The sequence below is a fragment of the Pseudophryne corroboree genome, chromosome 4 (genome assembly GCF_028390025.1).
Source record: "Pseudophryne corroboree isolate aPseCor3 chromosome 4, aPseCor3.hap2, whole genome shotgun sequence".
Taxonomy (NCBI): domain Eukaryota; kingdom Metazoa; phylum Chordata; class Amphibia; order Anura; family Myobatrachidae; genus Pseudophryne; species Pseudophryne corroboree.
Genome location: NC_086447.1, coordinates 323,496,645 through 323,511,187, shown reverse-complemented (window position 1 = coordinate 323,511,187; position 14,543 = coordinate 323,496,645). Strand labels below are relative to the sequence as shown.

At 48.6% G+C, this 14,543-nt stretch overlaps 1 protein-coding gene across 1 annotated transcript in view; it reads right to left on the bottom strand.

Moving 5' to 3' along the window:
- RFC4 (replication factor C subunit 4) overlaps positions 1-14,543 on the bottom strand; it is a 138,853-nt gene that overhangs the window by 70,632 nt on the left and 53,678 nt on the right. Inside the window, exon 4 of the mRNA XM_063916350.1 lies at positions 3,399-3,478. Coding sequence (XP_063772420.1) covers positions 3,399-3,478 — 80 coding nt within the window. The remainder of the gene's footprint in view (positions 1-3,398; positions 3,479-14,543) is intronic.

Sequence of the window (14,543 nt, the reverse complement as noted above, 5' to 3'; positions counted from 1 at the left end):
TAATACAATATTTTTTAATAACTGTGTATTAAACAAGGTTTGTGTACATTGAGCCATCAAAAAACAAAAGTTTCACTATCTCACTCGCACTCCAAAAAGTCCGTATTTCGGAATATTCCGTATTTCGGATATTTGGATATGGGATACTCAACCTGTATATAGATTCAATAGACCAAGTTACGCTGACAATCTATTGCACCTCTCTTATCAAGCACAATATCACTACTACAGAAATCTGAAGCTCCTCCCAACACCTTTAGGAGAGTGGAGGTGCGATGTAGCAAGCCTTGGAGAGAGACAGGGGGATATCCAATTAGCCCCGGTAATTTACTGGGGCTAATTGTCCCACCAGGGGCTATCTAATTAGCCCCGATAAGCCGGCAATAGCAGCGGCTTATCGGGGGTTACCTGATGCTGTACCGGTGCTGGCTCTCGACAGCTCTTGGTGCAGCGCTGCCGAGCCGGCTCCCTCTGGTCACATGACCGCTCCCCATGTGACCGGGGGCGGGGGATTTGTGATGTGGCACTGCCCCCGCCTTCCCTGCCAGGGTTAAGCACCAAGTGCCCTCCCTGCAGTCCCAGCCTGCCGCTGCTGCAACGGGCAGGCTACACTGCAGGTCACCGCAGTTATTGGGCATTTTGTTTTGCCTGCCTCATGCAGGCGAAACCAAATCCCCTAAAACATCACCATTTTCATGCGAAAGGCTGTTTCTACAAAAAACACAGGTTTTACTGAACCTGTGTGTTTTCAGGAGGTCAGTTGTGGTTTTTTTGTTGGTTTTCTTTTTTTTTTTTCTTTTTTTTTTTACGGGCGATCCATATTGGGTAGCCTTTAGAAGGAAAAAATAAAATAAAAAAATCGATGAAACATCGGAAAAAGGGACCCGATGTTAATTCACCGGTAATTGGATATCCCCCATAGTGGAGTAGTTGCTCAAAGCAACCAACTGTCAACAAAGACTGTGCTGGATAAATTTCAGCTAGCTCACGGGTTGCTTTGGGCAACTTTTATACTCAGGGCTTGATACATTCCACCCTGGGGGGAGGTCTCAAAACACCAAATGGCTTTCCAGCTAGCTTTTATTAAGTACATTATATAAAATGACAGACATGGATTGGTTGCTATAAGCAACTTCTTCACGTCCCAACTTTTCAGAAAGCTTGGTGTGCCCCATTGTGCTAAAGGGACACAGTACAAGTAAAATGCCAGCATCTGTGTTACTGTGACATCGCTGGCTCTGACCCTTGTATTACACAACCAATCTGCACAGGGCCTCTTTGCAAACCAGACACTCCATATATACAGTAGTATAAAAGCAACCCCCCCTGTTACAGGACCGCATGTTGAAAAGAAGTTAAATAAAAACATTCCAGTTATGTTATACATACTGCTTATACATACTTATGTTATACATACTGCTCAGTAACACAGTGTCTCAGATATATATTACATTTTATAATGGCTTTGCTTGATCGTCAAATGACTTTTGCTAAATGAGCACTAAACACTATTTTACTTACACCAAATTTTAGAAGGCAGACTATTTAAAACACACTCTTCAATTTCAGAAACAATAGAAGTAAAAACTTAGGCTTGACTGCAGTTTTGATTTGATCACCACTGAGAAAGACGAGGGCAAACACATTAGAAATACGCTGCATCCAGGATATATCTCCTATATAATAGCCCAGATCTGTCACTCTGTGACTGTGTAGACAACGCTGGGCGTGGCTAGAAGCTCTCGTTGGGTTAGCGCTAGGTCTATCACACCCAACCCATAGCTGATTGGCTGAGAAACACCCTCCCACACAGGTTACATCCAATGGGAGGCTCTGTCCTTTGCCTGCTGTGTGTTCAATGGCCTGGACCTGACTGGGCTGCAGAGGGATTCGCCATCGGGTGAAAGCTGCAGAGCCTGTACAGCAGGCACCACAGAAGCTGCGGTGCCTGTACAGCAGGAGAATATCATCTTCCACTGTTCCACAGTGACATGCTGCTGGTGGGACGCATACAACGGAGAATATCATCTTCCACTGTAAGGCATATGATATACATAGCACACTGTCTCCGTGTGTAGTAACGTTTATATGTGGTGCAGTACATGTAATCGTTGTGAACCATGAGTCAGTGCAGATGTGTAATGATAGCCAGCAGCACATGCTATCCTGCTGTATAACACAATGGAGCCTGGTATAGGTATCTCATCGGTAGTCAGCAGTGTAAGGTTCACCGTTGTATGCGTCCCACCGCCAGCGTGTCACGTTTACTCGGCGGCCGTGAGTGTTGGCTGATGCAGTGTCTCCTGGGCTCTCCCCTTCCCTCTCCTCTCCGTATTAGCGGTTGCTGTAACAGCAGCCGGCCAGGGTTCACAGTTGTTATACATTGCCCGTAACACAGCCACAGGCCGGCGGCGGCTGCTGTTACAGCAACCGCTAATACGGAGAGGAGAGGAGGGGAGAGGTCAGCAGACGCGCCATCAGCCCTCGCGGCCGTCGAGTAAAAGTGACACGCTGCTGGTGGGACGCATACAACGGAGCGGCTTACACTGCTGACTACCGATGATATACCTATAGCAGTCTCCTGTGTGTTATACAGCGGGATAGCATGTGCCGCTGGCATATGCATTATACTGGAAGATAAGTTTGTTGCAGAGTACAATACTAAAGGTGGATGACCCAAACCCTCATAAGTATCAAAGCATAACCCCTCCCCCACCCACAACCCCTCCTGCCCCCATCCAAGGGCCACCCACAACCACCCCACCAGCAGCATCTACAGACCCCATCCACGGCACTCCGCAACCACTCCTTCCCCACCCGCAGCAACTCTGAAACCCCTCCCCCAAACACATCCCATCCTGCCCCCGACCCTCCCCAAACGCTCCCCTCCTGACCCCGCACCTCATCCATGGACAGCTCCTCCAGACCCCCCCCCCCCCGCCCCTCCCCCACCCATGTCTCCCCCGCACTCACCACTCCCTCAACCACAGCACCTACTAGGTGATTCATCAGGCCCTGCGTGCGCTGTTCACGCCATCGCAAGGGGCTACGGCCCCTTAACCATCACACACCCTTTGCACGTGCAATATTTAACCACTCACAAAATTATGATTGGAGGTAATACTCCATACAAGTATTACACGCCCCAAGGACGTGCCCCCTTGCGACGGTGTGAAGAGCGCCCGTTGGGCGCGATGAATCACCTAGTAAACTATAAGCTCTAAGTAGGATGTGTATTTTACAGTTAAATAAATGCACAAGTAAAGTACCTCATCCCACTTAAAACGGAGACCAGATAACAAAGAGAAGTAGACAATGAGTTGTTGTAGAATGTTGCAGGATCAGCAGAGATTCAGCAAGTTATGGAGAGTTGCTATTTGTTTTCTATTTTAACATACCCATAGAGCTCTCTGGCTGCTGCCAATATTGTAGAGGTTTTTCCAGTTCCGGGTGGCCCATAGAATAGAAGATTAGGGAGCTAGAAAAGGATGAAAAACTCACGAGTTAGCAAAAAACCCAAAATAGCTATGGAGTCAGAAAATGACAATACACAAATATACAAGTTATGTCAAACTATGGAAACATTATAAATGTACACACACCCAAAAGTACATGTTTGGTATGGGACATTTGGGGGTAATATGCAATTGCCGGCGAATCGCTGCAATATTTCGCCCGTTTTTTAATTCGACACAATTCGACCGCCGAATCCCGGCAAGTGGGTGCCGGAATTCAACATATTCAATAAAAAACGGATTCGACAGTCCCGCTGTCGAAAAACGGGCGATTTGACGGATTTTGATTAGACTTGTAAAAATGTTAAAAGAAAACCGGGAAAAACTGTAAAAACCCCCCAAAAAAATTGCGTGGGGTCCCCCCTCCTAAGCATAACCAGCCTCGGGCTCTTTGAGCCGGTCCTGGTTCTAAAAATCCGGAGGGAAAACTGACAGGGGATCCCCCGTATTTTTAAAACCAGCACCGGGCTCTGCGCCTGGTGCTGGTGCAAAAAATACAGGGGACAAAAAGCGTAGGGGTCCCCCCGTATTTTTTACACCAGCATCGGGCTCTACTAGCTGGACAGATAATGCCACAGCCGGGGGTCACTTTTATACAGCGCCCTGCGGCCGTGGCATTAAATATCCAACTAGTCACCCCTAGCCGGGGTACCCTGGGGGAGTGGGGACCCCTTCAATCAAGGGGTCCCCCCCCCCCCAGCCACCCAAGGGCCAGGGGTGAAGCCTGAGGCTGTCCCCCCCATCCAAGGGCTGCGGATGGGGGGCTGATAGCTTTGAGAAAAATGATAGAATATTGTTTTTTCCAGAAAAACTACAAGTCCCAGCAAGCCTCCCCGCAAGCTGGTACTTGGAGAACCACAAGTACCAGCATGCGGGTGGAAAAACGGGCCCGCTGGTACCTGTAGTTCTACTGAAAAAAAAATACCCAAATAAAAACAGGAGATACACACCGTGAAAGTAAAAGTTTATTTCATACATGTCGACACACACATACTTACCTATGTTGACCCGCCGACTGCCACGCCCCCCTCGTCACTGAAGAATTCGGAGTACCTGTGAATAAAATTATACTCACCTGATCCAGTGTCCGGATCTTTTTAAATAATCCTCGTACTTGGCAAAACAACAAAACGGCAACCCGGACCAAACGGACTGAAAGGGGTCCCATGTTTACACATGGGACCCCTTTCCACGAATGCCGATCAGCGAGCGCAATGTCGTGGCACTCTCCCGATCGGCTGTATGAGCGTCTGAGCCGGCAGACAGCGCATCGCACTGCTCCCTCTATTATATTCAATGGTGGGAACTTTGCGGTCAGCGGTGAGGTCACCCGCGGTCAGCGGCTGACCGCGGGTAACCCCACCGCTGACCGCAAAGTTCCCACCATTGAAACTAATGGAGGGAGCAGTGCGATGCGCTGTCTGCCGGCTCAGACGCGCATACAGCCAATCAGGAGAGTGCCACGAAGTGGCGCTTCCTGATTGGCTGAAGAGACCTTTCTGTGACAGCAGTCACGGGGGGGGGGGGGGGGTCTCTGCATTCGGGGAAAGGGGTCCATGTGTAAACATGGGACCCCTTTCAGTCCGCCTGGTCCGGGTGTTCGTTTTTTTTTTTTGCCAAGTACGAGGATTATAGTAAAAGACCACAGGACACTGGATCAGGTGAGTATAATTTTATTTTCAGGTACACCGTGGATTCTACTTGGACAAGTGGACAGAGGTCGGCGTGTGAACATAGGTAAGTATGTGTGTGTCGACATGTGTGAAATAAAGTTTTACTCTCACGGTGTGCGTGTCCTGTTTTTATTTGGGTATTTTTTTTCCAGTAGAACTACAGGTACCAGCGGGCCCGTTTTTCTCCCGCATGCTGGTACTTGTGGTTCTCCAAGTACCAGCTTGCGGGGGAGGCTTGCTGGGACTTGTAGTACTACTGGAAAAAACAATAATCTTTCAATTTTCAAAAGGCTATCAGCCCCCCATCCGCAGCCCTTGGATGGGGGGGACAGCCTCGGGCTTCACCCCTGGCCCTTGGGTGGCTGGAGGGGGGGGACCCCTTGATTGAAGGGGTCCCCACTCCCCCAGGGTACCCCGGCCAGAGTTGACTAGTTGCGTATTTAATGCCACGGCCGCAGGACGCTGTATAAAAGTGACCCCCGGCTGTGGCATTATCTACCCAGCTAGTGGAGCCCGATGCTGGTGTAAAAAATACGGGGGACCCCTACGCTTTTTGTCCCCCGTATTTTTTGCACCAGCACCAGGCGCAGAGCCCGGTGCTGGTTTTAAAAATACGGGGGATCCCATGTCAGTTTTCCCCCCGGATTTTTAGAACCAGGACCGGCTCGAAGAGCCCGAGGCTGGTTATGCTTAGGAGGGGGGACCCACGCATTTTTTTTTCCTGATTTTTACCATTCCATTTAAAAAAAATAATAATAATAATATTTTTAAAAATATATAAATAATACTTGTGCCTCCAAAATAGACAAACCAAGTACCTAATCCCTTCTAATATAAATAGATATGCTATTACCAATAAAAACAAAAAAAAAAAACATGTTTTTAAAAAAAATTATTAGATTCCGCCAGCAAAGTGTGGCGGATTGAAAATGACGAATTTACGGTCTAAAAGCGCTGTTGTCGAATTTACAATCTTCAATTGAATATACTTTTGGTCACATTGCCGCATTTGTACCATTGCAGAAATGTCGAATTTGACAAATGTCGAATTTCCAAAAGTCGAATTTGGAAAGTCCGTTTTTTTGTCGAAAAGTACTGAATTGCATTGTCGAATTATTATTTTTGGCGAAAATGTCCCGTTTTTCGACATTTTCGGGAATTCGACCGCAATTGCATATACCCCTTAAACTGGTATTCATTGTAAGATGGGTATGCAATAAAGTCCGGATTAAGCAGATAGACTTAATAGTCGGTCACAAAAGTAGTTTTGGCTAATTAAGACTTCGCCATGTATACGCTTTAGTTTCATTACAGCAAAATACACTGCTCAAAAAAATAAAGGGAACACTTAAACAACACAATGTAACTCCAAGTCAATCACACTTCTGTGAAATCAAACTGCCCACTTAGGAAGCAACACTGATTGACAATCAATTTCACATGCTGTTGTGCAAATGGAATAGACAACAGGTGGAAATTATAGGCAACTAGCAAGACACCACCAATAAAGGAGTTGTTCTGCAGGTGGTGACCACAGACCACTTCTCAGCTCCTATGCTTTCTGGCTGGTGTTTTGGTCACTTTTAAAAGCTGGCGGTGCTTTCACTCTAGTGGTAGCATGAGACGGAGTCTACAACCCACACAAGTGGCTCAGGTAGTGCAGCTCATCCAGGATGGCACATCAATGCAAGCTGTGGCAAGATTTGCTGTGTCTGTCCGCATAGTATTCAAAGCATGGAAGCGCTACCAGGAGTCCTGCAGGCCAGTACATCGGGAGACGTGGAGGAGGCCATAGGAGGGCAACAACCCAGCAGCAGGACCGCTACCTCCGCCTTTGTGCAAGGAGGAACAGGAGGAGCACTGCCAGAGCCCTGCAAAATGACCTCCAGCAAGCCACAAATGTGCATGTGTCTACTCAAACGATCAGAAACAGACTCCATGAGGGTGTTATGAGGGCCCGACATTCACAGGTGGGGGTTGTGCTTACAGCCCAACACCGTGCTGGACATTTGGCATTTGCCAGAGAAAACAAAGATTGGCAAATTCGCCACTGGCGCCCTGTGCTCTTCACAGATGAAAGCAGGTTCTCACTGAGCACATGTGACAGACGTGACAGAGTCTGGAGACGCCAAGGAGAACCTTCTGCTGCATGCAACATCCTCCAGCATGACCGGTGTGGCAAGGGGTCAGTAATGGTGTGGGGTGGCATTTCTTTGGGGGGCCGCACAGCCCTCCATGTGCTCGCCAGAGGTAGCCTGACTGCCATTAGGTACCGAGATGAGATCCTCAGAACCCTTGTGAGACCATATGCTGGTGCGGTTGGCCCTGGGTTCCTCCTAATGCAAGACAATGCTAGACCTCATTTGGCTGGAGTGTGTCAGCAGTTCCTGCAAGACTAAGGCATTGATGCTATGGACTGGCCCGCCCGTTCCCCAGACCTGAATCCAATTGAGCACACCTGGGACATCATGTCTCGCTCCATCCACCAACGCCACGTTGCACCACAGACTGTCCAGGAGTTGGCGGATGCTTTAGTCCAGGTCTGTGAAGAGATCCCACAGGAGACCATCTGCCACCTCATCAGGAGCATGCCCAGGCATTGTAGGGAGGTCATACAGGCATGTGGACGCCACACACACTACTGACCCTCATTTTGACTTGTTTTAAGGACATTACATCAAAGTTGGATCAGCCTGTAGTGTGTTTTTCCACTTTAATTTTGAGTGTGACTCCAAATCCAGACCTCCATGGGTTAATAAATTTGATTTCCATTGATCATTTTTGTGTGATTTTGTTGTCAGCACATTCAACTATGTAAAGAACAAAGTATTTAATAAGAATATTTCATTCATTCAGATCTAGGATGTGTTATTTTAGTGTTCCCTTTATTTTTTTGAGCAGTGTATATTAATAGTAGTGGCCTCAAATATAACAGTCATGTATTCTCTTTACGTACAGATAAGACTTAGGTCGACAGTGTCTAGGTCGACCACTATTGGTCGACATGGTTTCTAGGTCGACATGAGTTTTTTACTTTTTTTTAGTGTCGTTTTCTGCGTACAGTGATCGGGAACCCCAGTTAGTGCACAGTGTCCCCTCATGGCTTCGGGGAAGGTACCTTGCTGCGCTCGGCACAGGTTACCTTTCCCAACTGTAGTCCACGTGGATTGTAAAACTATGAAAAAGTTCTAAAAATGTATTTATTTATTTTTAGAAAACTCATGTCGACATTATGTTATGTCGACCTAGAACATATCGACCTAGTCCCTGTCGACATAGAAACCACGTCAACCAATAGTTGTCGACCTAGACAGTGTCGACCTACTTACGTCAACCTAAAGACCGGATCCCATACAAACATACAGAACAGTACATAAAACTACTGTATGCATAGCTAGTAAAGCTGGCAAGAAGAAACCTGTAAACAACCAAAAGTTACCTAGATTACTCGAGTGCAATTCATGATCTGATATCACATTTACTATGAAGGAAAATTGTTTAAAAAAATAAGAATTTACTCACCGGTAATTCTATTTCTCGTAGTCCGTAGTGGATGCTGGGAACTCCGTAAGGACCATGGGGAATAGACGGGCTCCGCAGGAGACTGGGCACTCTAAGAAAGAATTAGGACTACTGGTGTGCACTGGCTCCTCCCTCTATGCCCCTCCTCCAGACCTCAGTTAGGGAAACTGTGCCCGGAAGAGCTGACACAACAAGGAAAGGATTTGGAATCCCGGGTAAGACTCATACCAGCCACACCGTACAACTCGTGATACTATACCCAGTTAACAGTATGAATAACAAATGAGCCTCACTAACAGATGGCTCATAACAATTACCCTTTAGTTAGGCAATAACTATATACAAGTATTGCAGACAATCCGCACTTGGGATGGGCGCCCAGCATCCACTACGGACTACGAGAAATAGAATTACCGGTGAGTAAATTCTTATTTTCTCGGACGTCCTAGTGGATGCTGGGAACTCCGTAAGGACCGTGGGGATTATACCAAAGCTCCCAAACGGGTGGGAGAGTGCGGATGACTCTGCAGCACCGAATGAGCAAACTCAAGGTCCTCCTCAGCCAGGGTATCAAACTTGTAGAATTTTGCAAACGTGTTTGATCCCGACCAGGTAGCACCTCGGCAAAGTTGTAAAGCCGAGACCCCTCGGGCAGCCGCCCAAGAAGAGCCCACCTTCCTCGTGGAATGGGCTTTTACCGATTTAGGATGCGGCAGTCCAGCCGCAGAATGTGCAAGTTGAATCGTGGAGCAGATCCAGCGAGCAATAGTCTGCTTAGAAGCAGGAGCACCCAGCTTGTTGGGTGCATGCAGGATAAACAGCGAGTCAGTCTTTCTGACTCTAGCCGTCCTGGAAACATAGATTTTCAGGGCCCGGACTACGTCCAGCAACTTGGAGGCCTCCATTTCCCGAGTAGCCGCAGGCACCACAATAGGTTGGTTCAAATGAAACGCTGATACTACCTTAGGAAGGAATTGGGGACGCGTCCTCAATTATGCTCTATCCATATGGAAGATCAGATAGGGGCTTTTACAGGACAAAGCCGCCAATTCTGACACCCGCTTAGCTGAAGCCAAGGCCAAAAGCATGACCACTTTCCACGCGAGATATTTTAATTCCACGGTCTGAAGTGGCTCAAACCAATGTGATTTTAGGAAATCCAACACAACGTTGAGATCCCAAGGTGCCACTGGGGGCACAAAAGGGGGCTGAATATGCAGCACTCCCTTAACAAACGTCTGAACTACAGGCAGTGAAGCCAGTTCTTTTTGAAAGAAAATAGACAGGGCCGAAATCTGGACTTTAATGGAACCCAATTTTAGGCCCATAGTCACTCCTGACTGTAGGAAGTGCAGAAATCGACCCAGCTGAAATTCTTCTGTGGGGGCCTTCATAGCCTCACACCAAGCAACATATTTTCGCCATATGCGGTGATAATGCTTTGCTGTCACATCTTTCCTAGCTTTTATCAGCGTAGGAATGACTTCAACCGGAATGCCCTTTTCCATCAGGATCCGGCGTTCAACCGCCATGCCGTCAAACGCAGCCGCGGTAAGTCTTGGAACAGACAGGGCCCCTGCTGTAGCAGGTCCTGTCTGAGAGGCAGAGGCCAAGGGTCCTCTGAGATCATTTCTTGTAGTTCCGGGTACCAAGTTCTTCTTGGCCAATCCGGAACGATGAGTATAGTTCTTACTCCTCTCTTTCGTATTATCCTCAGCACCTTTGGTATGAGAGGAAGAGGAGGGAACACATAAACCGACTGGTACACCCACGGTGTCACTAGAGCGTCCACAGCTATTGCCTGAGGGTCCCTTGACCTGGCGCAATATCTTTTTAGCTTTTTGTTTAGGCGGGACGCCATCATGTCCACCTGTGGCCTTTCCCAACGGTTTACAATCAGTTGGAAGACTTCTGGATGAAGTCCCCACTCTCCCGGGTGGAGGTCGTGCCTGCTGAGGAAGTCTGCTTCCCAGTTGTCCACTCCCGGAATGAACACTGCTGACAGTGCTATCACGTGATTTTCCGCCCATCGGAGAATCCTTGTGGCTTCTGCCATCGCCATCCTGCTTCTTGTGCCGCCCTGTCGGTTTACATGGGCGACCGCCGTGATGTTGTCTGACTGAATCAGCACCGGCTGATTTTGAAGCAGGGGTCTTGCCTGACTTAGGGCATTGTAAATGGCCCTTAGTTCCAGAATATTTATGTGTAGGGAAGCCTCCTGACTCGACCATTGTCCCTGGAAGTTTCTTCCCTGAGTGACTGCCCCCCAACCTCGGAGGCTTGCATCCGTGGTCACCAGGACCCAGTCCTGTATGCCGAATCTGCGGCCCTCGAGAAGATGAGCACTCTGCAGCCACCACAGCAGAGACACCCTGGCCCTCGGGGACAGGGTGATCAGCCGATGCATCTGAAGATGCGATCCGGACCACTTGTCTAACAGATCCCACTGAAAGATCCTTGCATGGAACCTGCCGAATGGAATTGCCTCATAAGAAGCTACCATCTTTCCCAGGACTCGCGTGCAGTGATGCACCGACACCTGTTTTGGTTTCAGGAGGTCTCTGACCAGAGATGACAACTCCTTGGCCTTCTCCTCCGGGAGAAACACCTTCTTCTGTTCTGTGTCCAGAATCATACCCAGGAACAGCAGATGCGTCGTAGGAACCAGCTGCGACTTTGGAATATTCAGAATCCAGCCGTGCTGTTGTAGTACTTCCCGAGATAGTGCTACTCCGACCAACAACTGCTCCCTAGACCTCGCCTTTATAAGGAGATCGTCCAAGTATGGGATAATTATAACTCCCTTCTTTCGAAGGAGTATCATCATTTCGGCCATTACCTTGGTAAATACCCTCGGTGCCGTGGACAGACCAAACGGCAACGTCTGGAATTGGTAATGGCAGTCTTGTACCACAAAACGGAGGTACACCTGGTGAGGTGGGTAAATGGGGACATGCAGGTAAGCATCCTTGATGTCCAGTGATACCATGTAATCCCCTTCTTCCACGCTTGCAATAACCGCCCTGAGCGATTCCATTTTGAACTTGAACCTCCTTATATAAGTGTTCATGGATTTCAAATTTAGAATGGGTCTCACCGAACAGTCTTGTTTCGGTACCACAAACATTGTGGAATAGTAACCCCGTCCCTGTTGAAGGAGGGGAACTTTTATTATCACCTGCTGGAGGTACAGCTTGTGAATTGCCGCCAGCACTACCTCCCTGTCCGGGGGAGTAGCTGGCAAGGCTGATTTGAGGTAACGGCGAGGGGGAGACGTTTCGAATTCCAGCTTGTATCCCTGAGATACCACTTGTAGAACCCAGGGATCCACCTGTGAGCGAACCGACCGGTTGCTGAAGTTCCGGAGACGGGCCCCCACCGCACCTGGCTCCACCATTGGAGCCCCAGCGTCATGCGGTGGATTTATTGAAAGATTTTTGTTCTTGGGAACTGGCTGTATGGTGCAGCTTTTTTCCTCTACCCCTGCCTCTGGGCAGAAAGGACGCGCCTTTAACCCGCTTGCCTTTCTGGGGCCGAAAGGACTGTACCTGATAATACGGTGCTTTCTTAGGCTGTGAGGGAACCTGAGGTAAAAATGTCGACTTCCCAGCTGTCGCTGTGGAAACGAGGTCCGAGAGACCATCCCCAAACAATTCCTCACCCTTGTAAGGCAAAACCTCCATGTGCCTTTTAGAATCCGCATCACCTGTCCACTGCCGAGTCCATAACACTCTCCTGGCAGAAATGGACATTGCACTTATTCTAGATGCCAGCCGGCAAATATCCCTCTGTGCATCTCTCATATATAAGACTACGTCTTTAATATGCTCTATGGTTAGCAATATAGTGTCCCTGTCAAGGGAATCAATGTTATCAGACAGGGAATCAGACCACGCTGCTGCAGCACAGCACATCCATGCTGAAGCAATAGCAGGTCTCAGTATAGTACCTGAGTGTGTATATACAGACTTCAGGATAGCCTCCTGCTTTCTATCCGCAGGCTCCTTTAAGGCGGCCGTATCCTGAGACGGTAGTGCCACCTTTTTTGACAAGCGCGTGAGCGCTTTATCCACCCCCGGGGATGTCTCCCAACGTACCCTGTCCTCTGGCGGGAAAGGGTACGCCATAAGTAACTTTTTAGAAATCACTAGTTTTTTATCAGGGTAAGCTACGCTTCTTCACACACTTCATTTAACTCATCTGATGGGAGAAAAACCACTAGTTGCTTTTTCTCCCCAAACATAATACCCTTTTTAGTGGTACCTGGGTTAATGTCAGAAATGTGCAACACATTTTTCATTGCCGTAATCATGCAACGGATGGCCCTAGTGGAATGTACATTCGTCTCGTCGTCGTCGACACTGGAGTCAGACTCCGTGTCGACATCTGTGTCTGCCATCTGAGGTAGCGGGCGTTTTTGAGCCCCTGATGGCTTTTGAGACGCCTGGGCAGGCACTGGCTGAGAAGCCGGCTGTCCCACAGCTGTTATGTCATCGAACCTTTTATGTAAGGAGTTGACACTGTCGGTTAATACCTTCCACATATCCATCCACTCTGGTGTCGACCCCACAGGGGGTGACATCACATTTATCGGCACCTGCTCCGCCTCCACATAAGCCTCCTCATCAAACATGTCGACACAGCCGTACCGACACACCGCACACACACAGGGAATGCTCTGACTGAGGACAGGACCCCACAAAGTCCTTTGGGGAGACAGAGAGAGAGTATGCCAGCACACACCACAGCGCTATATAAACAGGGATTTACACTACACAAAGTGATTTTCCCTATAGCAGCTATACAATACAGTTTTGCGCCTAAATTTAGTGCCCCCCCTCTCTTTTTTACCCTTTGAGCCTGGAAACTGCAGGGGAGAGCCTGGGGAGCTGTCTTCCAGCGGAGCTGTGAAGAGGAAATGGCGCCAGTGTGCTGAGGGAGATAGCCCCGCCCCTTTTTCGGCGGGCTTCTCCCGCTCTTTTATTAATATTATGGCAGGGGATTTTTACACATATATAGTTTATTAGACTATATTATGTGTTTTTTGCCAATTTAAGGTACTCTAATTGCAGCCCAGGGCGCCCCCCCCCCAGCGCCCTGCACCTATCAGTGACCGGAGTATGTGGTGTGCATAGGGAGCAATGGCGCACAGCTGCAGTGCTGTGCGCTACCTTAATGAAGACCGGATTCTTCAGCCGCCGATTTCCTGGACGTTCTTCTTGCTTCTGGCTCTGCAAGGGGGACGGCGGCGCGGCTCCGGGACCGGACGACCGAGGCTGGGCCTGTGTTCGATCCCTCTGGAGCTAATGGTGTCCAGTAGCCTAGAAGCCCAAGCTAGCTGCAAGCAGGTAGGTTCGCTTCTCTCCCCTAAGTCCCTCGTAGCAGTGAGTCTGTTGCCAGCAGATCTCACTGAAAATAAAAAACCTAATAAATACTTTCTTTACTAGAAGCTCAGGAGAGCCCCTAGTGTGCAACCAGCTCGAGCCGGGCACAGATTCTAACTGAGGTCTGGAGGAGGGGCATAGAGGGAGGAGCCAGTGCACACCATTAGTCCTAATTCTTTCTTAGAGTGCCCAGTCTCCTGCAGAGCCCGTCTATTCCCCATGGTCCTTACGGAGTTCCCAGCATCCACTAGGACGTCAGAGAAACACATGTTCACTTGTGACATTTGCCCATTACAAATCATAGGTTGTGTAGACACAACCAGACTGGCTGTGAACTGTAATCTTAAAGGCACAGAATTGTATATAAGCAGCACTGCAAACGAAGAAGTCAGCCTGATTACTTCCTTCACAAACTCCTTATGGTGCTCAGTAGAGAGCCATGATACAAT